Source organism: Elephantulus edwardii, unplaced genomic scaffold (genome assembly GCF_000299155.1).
Source record: "Elephantulus edwardii isolate Elephantulus edwardi_28Jun2011 unplaced genomic scaffold, EleEdw1.0 scaffold00109, whole genome shotgun sequence".
NCBI classification, from domain to species: Eukaryota; Metazoa; Chordata; class Mammalia; order Macroscelidea; family Macroscelididae; genus Elephantulus; species Elephantulus edwardii.
This window is the reverse complement of record NW_006399859.1, coordinates 7,071,612-7,084,221: the sequence shown is the minus strand read 5'-3', so window position 1 is coordinate 7,084,221 and position 12,610 is coordinate 7,071,612. Positions and strand designations below refer to the sequence as shown.

Here is a 12,610-nt window from a genome sequence, read left to right as displayed (position 1 = left end):
AGAGGGTCAAGGACTGCAGCCTTCAGTATGGACTGAGGCTCAATGTCAAGAAGACAAAGATTCTCACCACTGGACCAATTGGAAGCATCAGGATGGATGGCGAAGAGATTGAGATTGTTCACAGCTTCAGTTTGCTCGGCTCCATGGTCAACACTCTTGGCACCAGCAGCCAGGAAATAAAAAAATGTGTTGCATTGGGAAAGTCTGCTGTTAATGACCTCTCTAAAGTACTCAGGAGCAACGGTGTCTCTCTGGAGACTAAGGTGTGCTTGATACAGGCCATGGTCTTTGCAATCACTTGTTATGCATCAGAGAGTTGGACAATGACTAGGGAGGACAGAAGGAGAATTGATGCCTTTAAGCTGTGGTGCTGGAGAAGAGTATTGAATGTACCACGGACTGCCAAGAAAACAAACAGATTCATCCTGGAGAGGGTTAGACCAGGCTACTCCTTGGAGGCAAGGATTCTGGGGCTTTGTCTGACATACTTTGGGCATGTTGCAAGGAGGGACAGGTCCTTGGAGAGGGACATCATGCTTGGGAGGGTGGAGGGACGGCGCAAGAGGGGAAGACCCTCTATGAGATGAATTGATTCAGTGACTAGGGTAATCAGGATGGGTGTGTCAGAGGCAGCGCGATTGGCACAGGATAGAGCAGGGTTTAGGGCTGTTGTACATAGGGTCGCTATGAGTCGCAAACGACTTGACGGCACATAACAACAACAACAACTTTGACCTGTCCTCAAGACTCAGTTATTTATGTTTATTTATTATACCAACAAATATTCATAGAGCCCTAACTTTTTCTGGGCACGTAGATGCTTGGATGGTTGGGATTAGCCCTGCAAGGGGGGTGTGTAGTGTGTGTGTGTGTGTGTGTGTGTGTGTGTGTGTGTGTGTGTGTGTGTGTGTGTTGGCGGACATAGGACCAGTGAGGAAGGGCTGAGCTGGAGTTGAAGATACAGGTAAGAAGTCAAATGGCTCAGTCATTTGGTATCTCTGACCAGAGGAGGAATGACACTTTGAACACCCACGACGTAGTAAGTGCTTTACAGACATGAATCACCTCATGCAGTCTTTGAATTAACCTCATGGGGGCATTCTTTCCTTATATCCAAGTGGGAAGCATGCTCAGCCTGGTACAAGAATTTGTTGGGGTTCACCTGTTAATTTTCTCTGGGTTGCCGGAGGCTGCCTTCTCAGAGATGGAGCTTGGAGCAATAGGGAGTTACTATACTGGTTCTTGTCTTCTAAGTTTTTTCAGTTACTTGCTAGGCCTCTAGAAGTTTGACAGTAAGGAGGAATAACAGAAGAAGAATTGATGTATTTGAATTGGGCATTGAAAAAAGGTAGAGAATATCTCATGGACTGCCAAAAGAGCGAACAAGTCTGTCTTAGAGGAAGTGTAACCAGGGTGCTCCCTAGAGGCAGGGATGGTGCAGCTTCATCTCACATACTTTGGGCGTGTTGTCGGGAGGGGTTAGTCCTTGGAAAAAAACATCATTCTGGGAAACATGGACGTCCAGAGAAAGAGGACTCCCAACAAGACAGATTGGCTCAATGACTGCAAATATGGGCTTGAATGTACTGAGATCGTGAGCATGGTAGAGGACGGACAAGGTTCAGATCTGTTTTCCATAGGGTCGCTGTGAGTCCTGCTTGACCCCATGGCACTGAAGAACAGCAACAAAACCAATAGTGGTTATTGTGTATTCTTGAGTATTATATCCAAAAAGCTGTTTTTCTAGTCCGATGTGTAGATCAGAATGGGTGCACTGCAGACTAGATTCTTCAGCTCCTTGCATGCCTCTTGACATCTCTCCAGCTCCACTCCCTTCCTTTGGAGCCCTCTTTCCCTCAGATACCCCCCACTAAATCCCATGATTATCCCGATTCTCTTCTACAGGGAAGCTGACAGATGATGTGTCTGAGTTTGTGCACAGCTGGCAGGAAGCAGCTCCCAACCAGCCTCTAGGGCCCTTGACTTCCTCCCCGCCCCGCCCACCATGCCTGCAGCAGAGCCCTGGAGCCATGCAGGTCTGGTCCGTGTGTGTGTGTGTGTGTGTGTGTGTGTGTGTGTGTGTGTTGTCATTTCCTTCTCTTCACCCAACATTACCTGGCTTTAGCTTCCTATCCAACTCCTGAGAAGTCCCTGGCTACAGCGACCTGGGTTGCTGGATGCTCATGGCTTCTTCCTTCTTCCTGTCCTCTTTTTGTCTCCCTGGTGGGAATTCTGGGTGGGATTGACTGAGAAAACTGAGGGACCATCCATGGCCTTGCTAGTCCCCACCTGTAGCTCCTGGTCTTCACTCAGGTTGTGTACGAGCGGTGTGAGGCACTGCTGCGACCCCCCTTCGATGCCTGCCATGCCTACGTCAGCCCTCTGCCCTTCACAGCCAGCTGCACCAGCGATCTCTGCCAGTGAGTGAACAGCCATAAGCTGGGGAGGTAGTGGGCTGTGGGAAGGTATCCCTCTGTTATTGGGATGATGGCTCAGGATATGGTATACTTACTTCCCCAAACCTGACATTTATATCTCTAGGAATGGGATGGAGCTTCCAGTCCATTGGGGCCCAGTGATGAGGCCTGACCCATGCAACTGATTAGAATCAGGCCTCCTGCCTCTGGTTGAGGATTCTGTACACTTAAATGCTTTCCCAGCACCCTTTCTCAACTGTAGAAATGAGGGGTGTTCCAAAGCCCTTTAAGTCTCTCGTGGATTGCAGGGCAAGGAGAATGCAGGTGGAAGGTTGGACCTTGTTCCAGCGCGATCTTTGGTTCCCTCCACCCCCTACAGGTCAGTGGGTGATGAAGCCACCTGGTGTCGGGCCCTGGCAGAGTATGCTCGGGCATGTGCCCAGGCAGGGCGGGCCCTGCTGAGCTGGAGGACGCTGCTCCCACAATGTGGTAGGCACAACTTGGTGGTGGGCACTGAGGGGCCTAAACAAGCTCAGTAGCCTTTCTTACTCAGAACCACTCTTATGAGAGCTTCAACTTTGAGGTCCCATCTTCATGTGACAGCTGGAGAAACTGAGGCTCAGTGGGAGAGGGACTGATCTTGGGCCAGAGAGTGGGGTGAGGGTTAGGGTGCTCAGAGCCTCACAGACCTGATTTCACTGGCACTAGAGGATCAGAGAGCTCTGGTAGCTTAGTGGTAAGGAATTGTGCTGCCAGTTCAAAGGTATGCAGTTTGAATCTGCCAGCTGACCCACGGGGAAAAGATGCACAAGCCCCTCCTGTGTGATTTACTGCCTCTGAAAACCCCCTGGACAGTCAGCTATGGGTCGGTTCTGACTCAACAGCCCACAACAGAGGACCGGGGAGAGCTCTGGTGGCATAGTCTTTGGCAAGTTGCACTACTCACCCAAGGACTGTGTGTCTCTGGTGGTTCAAATCCACTCTGAGGGAGAAAGACGGACAGTCTCCTCCTAGTGCAATTACAGCCTCGGAAACCTGATGGAGGGTTGCTGTGAGTCAGAACCAACAATCAGGAAAATCAGTACCTTTCCACAGCTGACTCAGGGCTTAGGGTAGGGGCTGGGTCCTGACAGAGCTGAAACAGTAACAGCTGAGAGACCATGGTGTCCCCCACCTCCCTCCCAAGCTGTGCACTGCAAAGAGGAGGCCTTCACCTACAACGAGTGCATCACTTGCTGCCCTGCGTCCTGCCAGCCCCGGGCGTCCTGCGTGGACAGTGAGATCGCCTGTGTGGATGGCTGCTACTGCCCTGACGGTATGCTGGGGTACGAGGGGTGCCTTCAGGGTTGTGTGTGAAATGGGCTCAGAGATGCCTGTGAAAGGAAGGAGGAAACGACATGATAAATGATAGGGGTGGCATTGCAGCCTTTTGAGAGATTCATCAGGGCTTTATGAGGTGTACGGATGAGGACAAGTCCTTTGCTCATTTACACACACATGCACTTGTTTCAGCATTCTTGTGTGGGCAGTTACTTCCTTTACTTCTCACATAATCCACCCTGGCTGTACACCTGTGGTATGTAGCTCCCTTGATGCCCCTTGGTGGGCAGTGTGGTGGGGATGGAATAATGTAAAGACCCAGTCCCTGAGTTTAGAATCAGAGTCTGATTGCAGTGTTAAGACATTTAGAGGTGACACTAGGCTGGGACACAGTGCAGGAAGGTCCTGTTCGAGGACTCAGATGAGAAGAGATACAAGAGAGGAAAAGGGTGTTCAGAGAAGGCTTCCTGGAGGAGGTGGTGCCTAAGCTGAGCCTAGATACCTGACAGCTTCTAGATACAGTCTAAATACAATACAGATACATGAGAGGTGGAGAGAAGACATTCAACGCACAGATGGGAGAGATTCTCTGAGTAGAGATTTAGAAGGAGGATTATTTGCTCAGGGGGTGTTCACAGGGCGGTGAGCAGACAGGTCTGGTTGGAGCCCAGTTTTTATATGTTTGGGCTTGAATGAGGTTTTGGGTATTTTCCCCCCCAATAGCAACGCTTTCAGAATCAGAGTTTATTAGAATTTAAAAACAATGCTCAAGATGCTTAAAACAGAAGACCCAAGGCCACAGATACAGGTTCAGGATACAATTATTGCTAAGTGTTGGAGTTGAGTCTCTCACAACTGTGCTGGGTGCCCACACCTCTCCTTTCTATTGCTCCTCTTTGCCTTATGACTCTCCAAGAGTTCTGGTTCAGCCCATACTGGATTTTCACTCCACTGAGATCAACACAAAAGGAAGCGCAAAACTATCATTGTTACTACAGCCAAAGAACTCAGGAAATCAGAGGCACCGTACGTAATGATGGAGATTCCCAGAGCTCCAACCCATAACCTTGTGCAGATAACCACATACATTTCAGAGCGAGCCATGAGGAGGTACTCTGTGTGCCACCTTTGTTGACGGGCTTCCATATTAGGAGCTTCAGCTTGGATGTCTTGAAGCATCATGTTTTGCTAGTGTAAGAGGCAACTTTTTAGGAAAACATTAAAGTTTGTATCAAAACCTTTTTCCCAGAACAGACAGACCTTGGAGGTGAAACACCTGTGATGAAAGGTTTGGAATGAAGTTTTTATTACAGGCCATGGGGAGCCATGGAGAGGTGGTGAGGAGGCGTAGAGACAAGTTGAGTGGATGTTTTCTGTCACCTTAGGGCTGATCTTCGAGGATGGGGCCTGTGTGGCACCAGCCGAATGTCCCTGTGAGTTCCATGGGACCCTGTACCCAACGGGCTCTGTGGTGAAGGAAGACTGCAATGCCTGGTCTGTGCTCACTCCTGGGCGGGAGGGGGAGGGCTGTGGGATTCCTGTCAGGACTGCTCTGGAAGTCCTGAGAATGTAGGGACGAGGGTTCGAAATTTCTGAGTTCCAAGGGCATCAGAGTTTGTATAGGGGTAATCTTCGAGCCACCATTTTAGAGATGGAGAGGTTGAGGGCTGGGACCAGGAGCTCTCTGGGCCTGCAATCCCATCTCCCAAGCAAAGCCTACAGCAGACATGGACAGCTTGACTGAGGAGCCGTGTCAGGACTAGGAAGCCTGGGCCCAGGCCTGGGCAGGGTGACCCACCGGCCTCCTTGCCCTCTATGTTTCAGCACCTGCACTGCAGGCAAGTGGGTGTGCAGCACGGCCGTCTGCCCAGGTACGTCTGCCCACTTTGCACTGTGCTCCACAGCCTCTAGTCGCACAGCGTTTGGAGCAGGGGAGCTCTGGGGACTAGGCCTGCATGGGAGGGGTGGTGGTCACTCATTCCCTTGGCAAGGCTTCCTGCCATGTAACACTGAGTCGGACCGGCTCACAGCCGGCCCTCCAGCGGGTTTTCAGAGACAGTTATCACGCAGGAGATTGGCCATTTTTCTTCCACAGACCAAATGGGGGGCTCAAAAGGCATGCTTTTGGGTTGGTGGCCCAACTCCTTACCACTAAGCTGCCAGAGCTGGCCCCTTTCTTTCCTCAGCCATTGCCTGCTTGTGTAAGGACTTACTCCAGCCCTTGTCTGGGAAAGGCTTACCTGAGGCCCCACATATCTAGTGACCTTCCTCATCTTAGGGATGGAGGCCAGTTCTCAGTCTCAGAGGCTGGTCTCTCCTCAGATGGAGAGCCCCAAGGCAGGGCTGTGCCTCTGCCTCCCTTCCTCTTGGCCTCGGGGGTCAAGGCCTGCCACCCCTCTGACTGGACTCTTGAAGTGGGGGCTGAGTCTCCTTTCACAGCCTTGGATCCTGAGGACGCAGTGCTGTCTCAGCTTCCTGCTTGGAGCTCCTTTGGGTCAGTGGCCTTTCTCTGTCCTTCAGCCGAATGCTCAGTGACTGGTGATATCCACTTCACAACCTTTGATGGCCGCCGCTACACATTCCCTGCCACGTGCCAATACATCTTGGCCAAGAGCCGCTCTTCTGGCACCTTCACGGTGACATTGCAGAATGCCCCATGTGGACTGGTAAGACCTGGGGGAACCCCCAGACCCCATCCATCCATCCATCCATCCATCCATCCATCCATCCATCCATCCATCCCTGCCTTACACTGTCCAACAAGTCCTGGAGCAGGGCACCAGGTCTTTCCATAGCCCACTCACCCTGCTGTTTCTCCTTTCTGGGCAGACGGAGACTTCTGTCTCCAGCACCTCTGCTGGTTGTGAGTCATTGCTGCTTTCTGAGTTTTACTTGCTTTAAAATTGCTAAAATGGGTTTAATCCAACTTCTTGCATGCAGGCATGTATTGAAATTCATCAGTTCCTAAATGCTGAACACCTATTTGTGCCAGACGCTACTAGGTATTAGTGAATTAGATGAGTTTGTCAAGGCTCTGTCCCCTAGAAATTTATGGTTTGGCAGGTGAGCCTGACAAGTGAACCCACAGCCCACTGTGTTAGCAGAAGCTGAGACAGCTTGCAGGTTGTAGGGTGGATCCCTGTGGAGGAACTTTTAATTGTTTTAGTCAGAGGGTGTATCTCAAAGTCCTGCCTAAAATAATTGCTGCCTGATTCTTCTAAACTTCTAAGCTTCATCCTAAACTACTCTGCCTGGTGGGTTCTGGTCTCTCTGGACTTCTTGTGTCTCCTTGAATGCATTAAATACCTTCCTGTGTCAGAGTTTTTGTACAACTATAGTAGAAATGGACTCAATGTGCAGTACTCATTTTGGAGAGGGATTAAACTGAGGCCTACAGATATTAGCTCTTTCTCTTTTTTTTCCTATTGGGGGAGACTAGCTTGATATACTGTGTGCTTTGATATTTGGAAAGAGGTTTCTAAACACTTGCAAAAGAATGAAGTAGAAATTCCAGCTTAGAGTGTGGGAAGCTGTTTCTCTGGTCTCGGATCCTTCTCTGCTCTGTATTTAGATAACTTGAGAGCTGATTATAATTATTATGATGATTATTCCAGTTCTGTCACTAACCCTGTCCAGTCTGAGCCCAGTCATTTCTTAGTAGAAAGCTATGACACCAAATGAGCCTGGTGTTATTTGGGCTCTGTCACTCTGAGAAACCTTTTCTGGTTGCAAAACAGGAGAGACTCTGCCCTCGGAGGTCAGACAGACTAACTGCCTCATTGACCTTTATTTCTCTCCAGAACCAGGATGGGGCGTGTGTCCAGTCAGTCTCCGTGATTCTGCACCAGGATCCTCGGAGGCAGGTGACTCTGACCCAGGCGGGGGATGTCCTCCTGTTTGACCAGTACAAGGTTACTCCGCCCTACACAGATGGTATGGCTTACAGTAGACAAGAGCGCTAGCTGCTCAAGGGTTTTCTCCCAGGACCCTCTGGTCAAAGGCATAGCAACCGCATAGGCAAGACCTGGCATTGAGTGATTGGGTGGCTCAGGTCAGGAGGCTCCTTGGCCCGAGCAACGTGAACTAAGGTGTGGCCTGTCCCCACCCTGCACATAACTGAGTGTCAGGAGTATTACGGCTTCTCTTTATATCACCACATGAGAAAGGCTACTGCCATCTTGACCCTCAGTATTTATGAATCCCTTATCATCCTGCCTGATTCCACAAAGTCCAAGGAGCCGCACATCCAACCCAAATGGCAAAACTATTAAGAAATAAAAACCTAGCATCAAAGAGAACTTTTTAAACAAGGTAGGTTACAGATCTGGAGAAGTGGAGATACATGGCATATAAAAAGGCCATAGGCTATACAATTAGCTATACCTCTATAATTGTATCTAAGTGATAAATTTTCTATGATTGGATTTAATATATGTATTACGATTTTCCTGGTGGTCATTGTGAGAAGAATACAGAATTCTCATTTGCTCCAGTTCTTTAGGGAGAGCAAGGGACAGTAAGGGAGCTCTTGTGGGGTAGCCCTTAGAAAGTTGCATTGTTAACTCAAAAGTGGTGTTTCTGGCTTTTTGAAGCTGCCAGAAGCTGGAGGAGAAAGGTGCGCTCAGTCTCTTACAGGTGACTTCCAACCTCAGAAAATCCATAGGAGGCTCAGGGGTGAATTGGTCCAAATCGAAGGCAATGAGCTAATAGTTTTGGCAAGAGCAAAGTTAATTGGAATTTGATTCTAGAACAAATATGTCTGCTGGAGTTGCAAATACAGGTTATCACTGGACCTTAATTTTCTCACTAGACATGATTTCCCAAGGCTCGCCATGAGAGGCCTTCAGAGTGTGAGGACAGGGCTAGATATGGGGATAATGTGTGAAGGGGGTGGGTATTGATGAGCTGGATGTTTGGACGGTCCTTCTTCGATCCCATTTCTGGTTGTGTGCTCACAGATGCCTTCGAGATCCGGAGGCTGTCCTCGGTGTTCCTGCGTGTAAGGACCAACGTGGGCGTGCGGGTACTCTATGATCGAGAAGGACTGCGGCTCTACCTGCAGGTGGACCAGCGATGGGTGGAGGACACCGTGGGTCTCTGTGGCACCTTCAATGGCAACACGCAAGACGACTTCCTGTACGTGACCCTCCATGGAAGCAGAAGTGGGAAGGGTACACAGGCTTGTAGGGCCAAGTATCCAGACTTAAAATAACAAGTCAGACCTATTTAGTTGAGTCATACTGAGCTATGTGACATGATATAACTGTTCCATGGTTGTTTCCAAGCCTGAAAATCTTTCTCGAAGCAGACTGCCCATCTTTCTTTCACAGAATCACTGGTGAATTTGAATTACTGACTCTTTGGTTAGTGGCTAAGCTAGTAACCACTACTCCACCAGCACACTTTCAACACCCAGAAGCATTGGTACACCTTTGCCTATGAGCTGTTACTGCCCCTGACTTGCTCGCTTAGTGACTGGTTTGTGTACATTTAAATTTAAGATCGCATCACAACAGTGATTTACAGTCTTCTATGAGGAAGAATCACCCAGGGAGCTTGTTAAAATCTGATACCTAGACCCCACCTCTGATCTAAGTTAGGGTGGAACCTAGGAATCTCATTTTAGATAAACACCATTGAGATTCAGGTGTCTGAGATCTTAGGAACATTCTTCAATGAGATCTTAAAAAAAAATGGAAGGACCTCAGACAGAGGTGGATTTGGCTCATAGTTTTGTTTTTTGTTTGTAACCATTAGTTGACTGTGAATACTTTCACACAAGTATAAGCTCCAAAAGCCAAAGGCATTGCCATACTGCTTTCCACACCACCAAGCTGGCCCAACCTATGTACTTTTCCTGCTTGGTGCCTGAAGACTTTTGAGTTTGTACCTTGAAACTCCCAATAATCACGGAAAGAGCTCCCACCTTCTCCTTTGAGAATGAACACAGCTTAGGAACTTGGGGGACAGGAACAGACCTCCCAGGGAGGACAACAGGTGGTTGATCTTAAAGGTTAAAAGCTCTGGCCAGTTTTTCAAATTCTGTTCATGCAGTGCAGAACATGGGAGGCTTTCTTCAGCCAGAAATGAAAAAAAAAACCAATAAAAAGCTGGCTGCTTTTCCATGCACATACCTTTAAAACCCATAGTATTCTATCCTCTCTTACCTTTTAAACCCATAGTATTCTATCCTCTCTTTCCTGGTGGGGCTGACATTAGGCTGGTTGGTCAGATGATGGGGCAGATCCCCGGTTAGTGGGTTGCTCGCTGTTCTTCTGCGTGTGAACTCTGGTGAGATGTCCCTCTACGTGGCACACGTGCTCTCCCTGCCCTGGGTCAGTGATGTGGGCATGTGGGTGCAGGTATATGCAGGATCTGTGGGCTCTATCTATCTGTGTATCCTCACCTGGGTTTGGTGATTCTTGGAGACTGGTAACATCTTTTCTTTTCTGTGGTTACCGTGTCTCATGTGATCATCTCCTTCCTAGAGAGAAAGACTTAGAGGAAATGAGTTTGCAGTTTTTCCTATTTCTTCCTTTTTGACATGAAGAGCTGGGGTGGGGTGGGGGTAGGTAGTGAAAGAAGGGACAGTGGTGGTCCCGGGCCCATTTTGAGCCCTTTCAAAGTTTTTAAAATGTGCTACATGTCTTCCTGTGTGTACACACCCCCATAATGACATATGTTTGAGTGTGGCTGTCTAGACTCGGCTATTTACATGCATGACATATACTGTGCTTTGTGTGAGTCTGATGAGGCTGCGTGCAAACGATGTGCCTACATGTGCTGCACATCTAAATGGGCACACAAGGCCCTCTTTCTGTGAGTGTGCATGCTTCATCTATGTGTTTATAGAAGCAGGTGGGTGCTTGTCTGCGAATATCTATATGCTCACCTGGATCCACATGAACAGAGGAGTGAATTTAGCTATGCTGTGGCTTCAGGTCCCCGGTGGGTGTGCCTGAGAGCACACCCCAGCTCTTCGGCAATTCTTGGAAAACACTGTCAGCCTGCTCCCCACTGGCTCTTGGCTCTCCACTGGACCCATGCGACGTGCACCTGCAAGCTGGTGAGGCACCGCATGTGGGGTGGGATGGGACTGGTTTGAGGGAGAAGGAGGTGGAGACTCGGTCTTGAGGAGCATTGTAGTAGATAGAATTCCTACTTGAATGGGTGCAAAAGACTGGAATAGGAGGAGTTCAGGTAGGAGATGGGAAAGTGAGGAGTGGGTGCTTGGTGAACACAAGCTTCTTGACCTACCTCTGTCATGTGCGCACGTATTCACATGCACCCACATCTCCAGGTAAAAGCCAAAGTCTGGCCCACGAGCTCTGCAATGTCTGCCTTCACCTCCCTGGCCTCATCTCCTACTCTCCCTTCACTCTGCCCCAGCCTCTCTGGCCTCCTGGCTGTTCTTTCTACACAGCCAGGCCTGCTCTTGTCTGTTGGCTTTTGCATTTGCTCTTAAGTCTACCTGCAATGTTCTCCCTTCATAAATAGAGATATTCACACATCCTCATCTCTTCCAAGTTTCTGCTCATGGATCAGCTTCCCACTGAGGCCTTCCTGACCACCTGATTTAGAATGGCATCAGTTCACCCTACCTCGTGCTTCTTGTCCTGCATCCTCACTTGCTCTCCCCTTAGACTCTTTACCTCCTGCTTTTCTGTCATTCCTGTCATTTCAGGACTGGTTTCTAGAATGTAATCTCCACCAAGGCAGGACATTTTGTCCCTTTTCTCCATTCCTGTATCATCTTCCAATTGCACCTGGCATGGTGTAAAATACATTTTATGAATCCTTATTTATGTTTATATGCACCGGTGTGCACATAACATACACACCCTCCTTCACGGGTGCTTATTCTGTGTTCACAGACAATCTTGTATTCACACCTGAACTTGCTACATATGCCCACAATGATGCCCATTCCCAACCAGCCTCACACTCGGATCTGCCCACATTTTGCTGTACACACAGTTATGCACATGTACACTCCCTTGTACACTATTTCCTGGGTTGTCAAGAGAGGGGGAGAAGCTGAGACCAGGGGCACCATGCAGCCTGCCCCTGACTGCACCCCCTTCTGCCTGCAGCCTCCTATGCGGTGCAGTCCTGCAGCGTGCTGACTGGGGAGCTGTTTGCACCCTGCTCCACCTACCTGAGCCCCGTGGCCTATTTTGAGCAGTGCCGCCGGGACACCTGCCGCTGTGGGCAGCCCTGCCTGTGCGCTGCGCTGGCCCACTACGCCCGCCTGTGCCAGCGCCATGGTCTCCCTGTTGACTTCCGCACCCATATGCCAGCCTGTGGTGAGTGTCCCGTGGTTGTGTGCCAGGTGAAGGCAGCCTGGAAGCAGCAGGTGCGCCACCACCCACCTGAGCTGCTCCAGGCTGCCTGAGTGCCTGCCTGCCCCCTCAACTCTGCACCAGGACACTTATAGACACCGCCACCTTGGGTCTTTTTACCACCTGTTTCTCCTCTTGTGCTCCCCAGCTCTGCCAGAGGCCCGCAGTTCTGTGTCACTTGGCCTGGTACCTGAGAGCTTCCCCATGAATATCTCCTTTTTACCTGCACCTCCAACCCACCTCCAAGTCTTATCAATCCCAACTTTACCCTCTTCTCACTTTCACTGCCACTGCACTAGTCAGAGCCATTGCCATTCAAACAACCTACAGTTTCTTTAACCCAAACACCAAAATATCACCTTTCTCTTTTGAAATTATCGAACAATATCATTGATATTACATGCAAGCAAGATTCTGCTGAAAATTATCCAAAAAAGTTTGGAACAATATGTCACAGAGAACTGCCAGATGTGCAGGCTGGATTTAGAAGAGGTTGCGGTTGTTGTTGTTGTTGTTGTTGTTGTTGTTGTT

General features: G+C 49.3%; 1 protein-coding gene across 1 annotated transcript in view; it reads left to right on the top strand.

The window, feature by feature from the left end:
* OTOG (otogelin) overlaps positions 1 to 12,610 on the top strand; it is an 85,717-nt gene that overhangs the window by 14,401 nt on the left and 58,706 nt on the right. The window contains exons 8-18 of the mRNA XM_006892075.1: positions 1,906 to 2,036; positions 2,314 to 2,420; positions 2,797 to 2,906; positions 3,604 to 3,732; positions 5,123 to 5,231; positions 5,562 to 5,608; positions 6,258 to 6,403; positions 7,538 to 7,670; positions 8,696 to 8,873; positions 10,679 to 10,803; positions 11,831 to 12,043. Coding sequence (XP_006892137.1) covers positions 1,906 to 2,036; positions 2,314 to 2,420; positions 2,797 to 2,906; positions 3,604 to 3,732; positions 5,123 to 5,231; positions 5,562 to 5,608; positions 6,258 to 6,403; positions 7,538 to 7,670; positions 8,696 to 8,873; positions 10,679 to 10,803; positions 11,831 to 12,043 — 1,428 coding nt within the window. The remainder of the gene's footprint in view (positions 1 to 1,905; positions 2,037 to 2,313; positions 2,421 to 2,796; positions 2,907 to 3,603; positions 3,733 to 5,122; positions 5,232 to 5,561; positions 5,609 to 6,257; positions 6,404 to 7,537; positions 7,671 to 8,695; positions 8,874 to 10,678; positions 10,804 to 11,830; positions 12,044 to 12,610) is intronic.